The 9,317-nt window shown below is 39.5% G+C and overlaps 1 protein-coding gene across 1 annotated transcript; it reads left to right on the forward strand.

Moving 5' to 3' along the window:
- Positions 1-222: 222 nt before the first annotated feature.
- On the forward strand, positions 223-4,007 carry srsf5a (serine and arginine rich splicing factor 5a). The gene is made up of 8 exons (XM_079842471.1): positions 223-298; positions 889-1,037; positions 1,124-1,194; positions 1,587-1,700; positions 1,790-1,859; positions 3,011-3,084; positions 3,167-3,274; positions 3,358-4,007. The coding sequence occupies exons 2-8, from the start codon at positions 912-914 to the stop codon at positions 3,569-3,571; spliced, it is 777 nt and encodes a 258-aa protein (XP_079698597.1). The 5' UTR covers positions 223-298; positions 889-911; the 3' UTR covers positions 3,572-4,007.
- Positions 4,008-9,317: the final 5,310 nt, after the last annotated feature.

Raw genomic sequence — 9,317 nt, forward strand, 5'->3', positions numbered from 1 at the left:
GGCTATCTTGGGAACTTCCAGGCTGTATCTGGCTCCAACTGTTTAAATACTAAAACTATAAAGTCTAGCAAATATATATCTACCAGAACTTTATTTGATTAAAAGAAAAAGATATAACTGGTACAAGTATATAGCTACTAAATCGTGAAATGGCCATTTTCAATGTGTTTACGTGCGCATGCACGATACTCGCCTCCCATTACCCTCCCCCCTGCGCGTGAACACGCATATAAATGCTTCTGCGCGCGGCCGCGATCCTCAGTCTCGAGGCCAACGCCATTTTGTCCTGTAAGCAGAGGTGAGAGGACGAAGTCTAATTCTTAAAAATACTTTCTGTTTTAGCTATATTGCTAGCAAAACGTTTTGTTTGGGCTTAGGTTATGCAGATGGAATTCGTTGTAACGGTATTTTGTCCGTTTTTACGGCTTAACATCGAGCACATTTATCTGCGCATGCTGACTAGGCCTCGACCACACGGCCGATCGGTGTTCGCCACATTAGTCGTGGTTTATTTCCAAAGTTGATGAACGTTTTTATTTAGTATTCGTATTTTATAACACCACTGATTTTTTTTGTGTGCAATTTCTACTCTTAGTGATGTATATTGTAATTTAGCCGTATAATTTCAGTATAACTAGTAGATAAATCGTTTTAGTTTGTTTTGCATTTGCCGAAACACCTAACGTTAGTATTACAGAAAACCTTCTCTTTTTACGAATCGTTTGTCTTGCCTTAGGGTGTTTATTAATGATACGTGGAGTTTTATAAATGATCTAGCGATTATACCGTGTGTGACCAGCAGGGCGACGCACAGATGCCTTTTCCCTGCAGTTTTAAGTACTTGTTGCCAGATTGTTGACCGACAGTCCTTTCACGCTCTATCCCCAGATTATCTTGAATCTTTCATCATAATGAGTGGATGTCGCGTGTTCATCGGCCGTCTGAGCCCTCATGCTCGGGAAAGAGACGTGGAGAAGTTCTTTAAAGGATACGGACGTATCAGGGAGATTAACCTGAAAAACGGGTTTGGCTTTGTGGTGAGTACTGGCACTCTCTTGGGGGTCTTGTGTGAGAGGTGGTTGTGAAACGCTTCTCACTGCCCCCTACTGTCTGATTTTCACAGGAGTTTGACGACCACAGGGACGCAGATGACGCAGTGTATGAGCTGAATGGAAAGGAGTTGTGCAGCGAGAGGTGAGAACGAATTAATAAAGAGATATACATGTTAGACTTTTCATGTGGTTGCTTTAAAATGTGCATTCGACCAATTTTATGAACGGTATCTGTGAAATTAATTTTTAATAGATTTACATGTTTAATCAACAACGAATTTCCAGTGAAAATGACGCTTCTCTTTGGTCATGTATGCCAGGGTTCTTCAATTATTTAGCCAGCTTGAACTCTGCCCCTGCAAGCCCATGTTTATCTGTGCAAAGTCCACATCTCAATGCAATCAGCCACCAATGCATAGATCCATTCCTGGCCTTCATTTTTTTATTTTTCATTATTGTTATAGTTGCAATATATAAAAGACCTGTTGTTGCTTCATTTCATTGCCATGTACTTAAATGTTGTTGTAACCGTAGGGTGACCATTGAGCACGCCCGCTCTCGCAGAGGAAGAGGTGGTGGCCCAGGAATGGGAGGCCGTTTCTCGCCACGCTTTGGAGGGTATCGTCAGTCCCGCAATGGGGGTTCCAGGTACGCCAGCATTTTGAGAGTAATCATATTCTGTTTTGTTCTGATGGTTTAGTCAAACGAGTTAATCTCTGCCCCATTTTATTTTTTAGGTATGGACCACCAGTGCGCACGGAGCACAGAATCATTGTGGAGAATCTCTCCTCTCGAATCAGCTGGCAGGTGAGCATCCCGAGCGGTAGCAGCGGAGTGGCGTAGCAGCCTGGTGTTGTAGCGTTTCATCATCCCTGCATTTCTCTTCCTTTGACATCAGTACAAGCACACAAACTATTAGTTATCTTTGTTACTGTTAAACTGGATCTAGAATATCCTCTTCACCTCAGCCAAACCTTGCATAAGTAAAGAAAAAAAATGATGATTTGAATGCTGAAAGGTTCTCTAACCCAGACCCATGTTTTTCAAACCTTTTCTTTAACAGCTGTGCTCTGGTATTCTTTAATTGGAGTTGCATGCACAGCCTCCGAGGTGCATAGCGCCCTCCCCTGGTTGTGTTCTGAATAGTGTCCCTCTGGTGCCTCACCCGACACGCAGTGTCTGCCGGTCTAAGTCTTGGCTGGGTCCGTAGCGCCAGACAGAGCCGTAGCACAGGATAGCCTTAGAGGAGCTGGGTAGCCGCTCTCTGGAGGGTCTGTGATGTCAGATCTGCTCCATCCCCCCGATCTGCTGTTTGGGTCTTATTCTGTTGGTGCTGAAGCGGGGAGGGGTGCAGGGTTTTGGCCCCTCCCCCATCCTCTCTCTCTCTGGTGGGGTCCGTTCTTACGGAGGCCGGATGGGTCGAGTCCGAGGTCGTTTTAACGCTTCATTGCTTCCGTTTGCTATTTGGACAAGTGGCTCTTTGCTAATGCCTTCTGTGGTTTGGAACGGTAAGTAGCTCATTACACTGGATAGTTACACGGTAAAGAGGGTTCTGTCACTTTAAATCTGGAGTTAGTTGTAAATGGAGAAAGATGCTACAGATCTCCGGTAGGTAGTTGAGACTTGCAAAAAAAAAAACTACTTAACATCACGAGAAGAACCTGTTCTCAGGAACTAGTTAGTCAGGCGTGTCTCCATCTGAGGGCTTTGCTTCCTGCTGTTTCACACAATCTAAAAGACTCGTGTTGCCGAAAACGCTCGTAGTTTAATAACTGGGACAAATCCACAGGTAAGATGACATCTGTTGAGGGAGTTTTCTACAGGTGCTCCAGTGCACAATTTAGAGCAGATGCTGCAGACTGCAGTGTATTTAATGTGGGTGCTAAACTGCAGTGTGACTCAGTGCTTTTCAGTTTCTCTTAAAAACGTGTCATTAAGTGCTTTTTGCTTTCCTGCAGGATCTGAAGGACTTGATGAGGAAGGTGGGAGAAGTGACCTTTGTGGATGCACACAGGACCAATAAGAATGAAGGGTAAGCTCTTGTTCATATACACAATACCCCTGTTCTTACCGTCACATGATTGTAACCGAGTGTGTCTTGATTTGTTTTACAGGGTGGTGGAGTTTGCTTCACACAGTGATATGAAGAATGCCATTGAGAAGCTGGATGGAACAGATCTGAATGGGCGCAAACTCAAGCTTTATGAGGATCGCAAGAGGAAGTATGTAACAAACAATCCCGCTGGACTTCACACTGTACAATTCACATTGACAAAATCTTAACCCGTTTTTCTTCTCTCCTCAGTCGTAGCAGGAGCCGTTCTCGCAGCAGGAGCAGCTCCCGTTCCCGCTCACCCAGTCGGAGTCGCAGCCCTGAGCGTGGAAGCAAGCGCTCTCGCAGCCGCTCAGTCAGTCGCACACCAGAGAAGACTACCAGCAACCGCTCTCCTTCACGCTCACCGTCTCCTCCGAGAAAACAGAGCCGCTCCCGATCTGCCTCTGCAGAGAGTCAGCACTGAAACTAACTGTGTGTGTGTGTGTGTGTGTGTGTGTGTGTGCGCGCGTGTATGTGTGTGTGAACGAGAGACTGAGCTTTTTCACTTATTAATGTGGCATATGTCATTTGTGCTACTTTAGTGTAAATTACTGACTGAGTTGAATTGATGAATGTGTGTATGAAGATGTTTTGATTTATTTCTTATGATAATGCGCCGGGTGGGTTTAAATGGAAAAGGAGTGGGTTAAGACTAGATATTTTTCACAAATGTCTCATTTTGTTTTCTATTTTTATTTGATCAATATCAGTCCTGGAGTACTTCTGTAGAGAACTTAAATGTATGTGGGGTTTGATTCTCAAACTCGCCTGTTAATTTTTGTTTGAGTCTTAATGGTTCAGCAGAAGGTTATGCTTGTATATACACTCTGGAATAAAGTATATTGGTATTTGGCAGAGAATGATGGTGTGTTTTCCTAATGCCCTCACAGTGATTAGAGTGCCTATGCATTGGTTAGAAACGCTAATTGCTGTTTTGCTATGAAATAAACTTGTCATACTGATTTGGAAGGAAGATGTGCTGTTAATCCCTTTTAAAGTGTTGAAAGTGAAGCTTTTGCAGATTTTCAGATCGTCCACTAGGTGATGCTGCGTCACAGCTTGCAAAAAAGTCTTGATCTTTACATGGTCATATGCTTTATATCAAAAATATAAAGATCCCCCTTTCCAGAGTGTTGTCAAACAGGATACTTTGGAGTTTATTTTGATAGATTATTATTAAAAAACTCGGGTGTTTGTTTGTATTTGATAATCAATACCGTTCCCAGCTAGAGCATCAACATGCAGCACAGCACGGGGTTATTGATTCAGTCAATACAATATGAGACGCACACTTGAAACCTGCGTTTTATAAATTGATCTTTGTTGCAATGAGGATCCTAGCTACCACCGATTGAGGAATATGAATGAGAGGCGATATTGAATCTTATGCAGTGTCCAAGGACAAAACACCCTCCCTATATGCCTCTACCAATCTGTTTTTCTTTTAGATCATAAAACTGGTGTCCTCGGTGCACTGCGACGCTCTCGTTCTCAAGGACAAACAGATAACATCACTACAAAACAGCAGAAGTGCACTGAGAGCGATTTGTGTCGTACTGATGAGAATGCACTAGTTGTTTGAGAAGCACAGGTGAAGAGTTAATTACTGTACATACAACTGGAACAGCTTGTTCTTTTGCTTTATTTCAATATCACTTTGTCAGTCACAGTAGCTGCAGCATTTTATAGAGACAGGGCAAAAAAGTTTAAAGATGTTTAAAAAGCATAAAATACTAAATAATAATAAAAGCAGTACGCTATTATTAAAACTAAATTTGCAGTTCCCGAAGGTAATACAAGTTCTTGGAAGGAAGCAAAGAATGGAATTATAATTGTTAGCTTTGATTTAAAATGTGGGTTATGTGTAAATGCTGCTGCATTACCCTAGTCATGATACTTATCATGCTTGTTTTCAAAGTATCAACATAGTCACTGCACAGTTTATATATATATATATATATATATACAGGGAGTATACAGAGTGACTCTTGAAGGACCAGCACCACATCCTCTAGTACCACTGTTTGAAGAATCTGGCAGTACGTTTTGGGAGTTCATTTTAGTCCATCCTGAAGTCCGTTTTGCAGAGATGGACTAAAAATGAACTCCCAAAACGTACTGCCAGATTCTGGAAGATGAATTCTTCAAACAGTGGTACTAGAGGATGTGGTGCTGGTCCTTCAAGAGTCACTCTCAACCTATCTGTCCATAAAGCCTATAAAAAAACCTTCTTCATGTATTTTACAACACTTCAGCTTGTGATTCTTATCTAGTGAGGGTCATTTTTTAGGATTCTTTACCTAACTGAAGTCTCTGAGATCCTGACACCTTGCACTTCTGGAGACTCCAGGTAGGTTGCAGCTCTGGAAAATGGTGGCGCTGGAGACTAAAGGGTTCCTGATGGTTTCACCCTTAATTCTTCACCTTAATTCTTAATTCTTTTGCAGTTAACAGGTGTCTTTTCTTCACCACCTGTTTTTGTCAGATCCTGCTGACCCAACGAGCATTTCACTGTCCAATGGTCATGCCTTAACTGCAATGTCTAGTATTGCATTAGTATTGCATCCTTCTCATGGGCATTCAATACTTTTTGACTTTTCAGTCTGAGTTAAATCTCTTTTTTGGCTCAATTTATCTGTAAAAGAAAACATGCCTAATAATTCTGCATACCTGAATATAAGGTGATTTTCATTTCCAGCCTTCATGAACAATTATATATCACTTATACATTATTAAATACTAAATCAATAGTAGTTATTAGGATTACTGTGGTTTGGAATTGGTCAAATGTGCCTGGAAAAAAAATATGATCAGAAAATCAACGTGCCTAATAATTCTGCACTCCCTGTATATATATATATATATCATAGAGTAATGCTTGTGGAAGATTATCTTACAGATAAAACCAGAAATAGCAGCATGTGAGAATGACGCTCCACACCTCTGACACCAGGGCCCAGTTGTTCAAATAATAATAATCTTGGATTTTTCAAAGTAATATTGGATTGGATAACCCTGTTCCAGATAAGTATTTTCTTTCTTTTCAAATGACCAAATCTGGGTTACCAGTGATGTAAATGGGACAACATCTATCATCTGGGACATCCATCCATCCGTCAGTCAGTCAGTCAGTCCGTCAGTCCGTCCGTCCATCCATCCATCCATCCATCCATCCATCCATCCATCCATCCATCCATCCATCCATCCATCCATCCATCCATTCAATTCCAATAAAAAGTACCCCAATAAAAAGTTTTCAACAATACATACTGAAGGGTTGATCCTGAAAGCAAGAAACCAATCAAATCTGATTTCAGTATCCTGTTTTCCTTTTGAACAACTTGTTTTCAAGACCTGGGGCCCGTTTCAGAAAGGAGGTTGAGTGAAAACTCTGAGTATGTTAACCCTGAAATAAGGGAAACTCTGGTTTTTCAGTTTCAGAATGGGAGGTATGTCAAACCCAAGAAAGCAGGGTAAGTCAAGCCCGTTTCTAAAAGAGAGGTAACTTATACTCAGAGTCAGTTACCAGGGTAACTTACTCTGTGAACCTAACCTGGTCAGGAGCAGGTTTTCTTTGGTAAACCCAGAGTTTCTTTCAGTCACCACCCCTTTTTTAAAGTGCCAGCTGTGTTTAAATAGTTTATTCATTCATTCAAACTGCACAAATGCTTTTTTACTAACTATTTTGGTCGTATTTCACGTACAAATATCAACAAATTATAAATGTAATCTAAATCTAAAGTAAGCAAACTTTACTTAAAATAAATTAAATTATCTGCCACTTGACAAAAATACATAGTGAGAAAAGCATTCTTTGCAGTGGAGGTACATTCATTCATTGCTCATATTTTCATCATGGGGACACTGTCAAACTGACAAAAATGGCATGTCCTTTTATACAGGAAGGATCCTGACGTTCACTTGATTAACCTCTAGAAATAACCTGATAATTAGAATTTCCTTTAGGATTTCCAGTGGTTGGACGCATTGATGACACTCATATTCCCATCATCACACTTTCTGAAAACGGATTACTGTATGGAATGGAAGGATGCTGCCAGATGGTAGTACGAGATATATGGCATAACCACCACAGCTGTTAAATACATTTATTTACAATTTTTATGGTCATCTTTATTTCCTACAAATACTTTATTCTTTTTCCTGTTGGATGTTAATATTCTTCCTCCATCTCCTCTTCATCTGTCAGTGGTGCTGGTGTTTGGCTGGCCTGAGTAGAAGTAAACTGTTTAATGTCATTACCCTAATTAATGAATGTAACAGATGGGATCAAAGAACATTTCATTATGTGAAAAGAGCATAGACCCTTTTCACATTTCTGGGTTTCTCAGAACGGAAGTCGTCATAGGGTTAACTTTTATAGTGGTGAATGAAAGAATAAATTAAATATATATTTTTGTGTCCCCATTTGCTCAAATAGCAAAAGAAAAACTCCACAATAGTGATTTAACAACTTTCAAAACGAGGGAAAAAATAGAGTGAGTTTGATAACGGAGGTGGAAAGAGAAAAATATGTAATTTTTCACAATCACTCCCATAGACACTGTATTAGAAACCTTCTCACAGCAGCGGTAACTTGTTTTTTGTAATTTGATGCAAAAGTAATATAATACAAAGTATTAGTGTTATAAATGTACAAACACTTAAAAAAAAAAAATACAAAAAACGTTGCAGGATTTACGATATTGATGACCATTAAAACACGTCATCACAGTCTGTGAAAAGGGTCTATGTGGGAAAAGCTGCTGCACATTGGACACTGAATGATATTTAATTAATATGTCAAATGTTTGTAAAGTCATTAAACCAACACCCATGAACATTTTATGCTTAAAGCTTTACCTGATTGAATTATGTTTTTATTTTTCATTTTTAGCTGCTGCCACATTCTTTTTTTGCCTTTTGGATACCATGAAAATGAAACTTAATTAAAATGATTAAGGATTAAACTTACATATTGACCTGGAAGTATGCAAACGTCTTTTTGTTGGGTGCTGTTGCCATGGTGAATCGTAATTTCATAGCTCCATTGATCGTGGCTTTTCATAGTTGGAGTGCATGTGCTTAACTCAGAGTCAGTCTACTCAGAGTTGATTGAACTACCTCAATTCAGCTGTTCTGAAACCCAAAACTCCGAGTTTCCCATCTCAGAGTAAGTCAACTCAGAGTTCAGGTTTAAACTCAGAGTTGGTTGAACCTCCTTATTGAAACGGGCCCCTGATCAAATCTGATTACCAAAACCTGATCAAATGACTTCTAATGATAAGTATGTTTTTAGTGAAATATTGTTATAAAATTGTCATCAGTGTTGGGGAAAGTGACTAATGCATTACAATATTGTAATACTACCTAAAAAAGTAGCCTAACTAATTGCGTTACTTTTTATGGTAAGTAATGTGTAATGTTACGCTTGCGTTACTTTTGCTCACCTGGGCATAGTTTGATTGCTGGAGTAGCACTTTCTACTTCATATGTGACCCTGGACCACAAAACCAGTCATAAGTTGCACAGGTATATTTGTGGCAATAGCCAACAATATATTTTATGGGTCAAAATTATAGATTTTTTCTTTTATGTCAAAAATCTTTGGGATATTAAGCCAAGATCATGTTCCATGAAGATATTTTGTACATTTCCTGTATAAATCTCAATTGCAAAAAATTGCCATTTTGTGGTCCAGGATCACATAAGTTGGCTAGTGTCCATGTTGACATATTTATATTTAGCCAACAATAATATAGTTAATATAATATAATATAATATACAGTAGGCTATAAAAAGATTAATTGTGATAATAATATGCATTATTATAATTGTATTCATATTTTATCTTGACCAACTTACACGCAGTAGATCCAGTAAATGTTCCTTGCGCTTGCGTTTTGCAACACGGTTGGAAATAAGCATTTTTATGTTTCAGAATATCAGATTACACAATCTTAAATCCAAAAGTCTACTATAGGCTACTTAGTTATGTTTAAACTTAAGTCAAATTGTCCAGTACTTGCAAACTCTAATAATGTAGCCTACCAACATCATGATGTGACTGTTTGTTTATAAACAGCACTAAGTACTTTGTCTACAGTTGTCCCGTTATTTAGCCTACTGACCATCCGGAGAGAGCGAGAGTGCAAGAGCGCAGATGCGCC

Source organism: Gobio gobio (assembly GCF_949357685.1).
Source record: "Gobio gobio genome assembly, chromosome: 18".
NCBI lineage: Eukaryota > Metazoa > Chordata > Actinopteri > Cypriniformes > Gobionidae > Gobio > Gobio gobio.

What these genes read in the sequence shown, in the direction of transcription:
- srsf5a (XM_079842471.1), top strand. Translation starts at nt 912, where the DNA reads ATGAGTGGATGTCGCGTGTTCATCGGCCGTCTGAGCCCTCATGCTCGG. An exon ending in CCTCTCGAATCAGCTGGCAG is followed by an intron (nt 1,860 to 3,010) that starts GTGAGCATCCCG and finishes GCTTTCCTGCAG; the next exon opens with GATCTGAAGGACTTGATGAG. An exon ending in TATGAGGATCGCAAGAGGAA is followed by an intron (nt 3,275 to 3,357) that starts GTATGTAACAAA and finishes TTCTCTCCTCAG; the next exon opens with TCGTAGCAGGAGCCGTTCTC.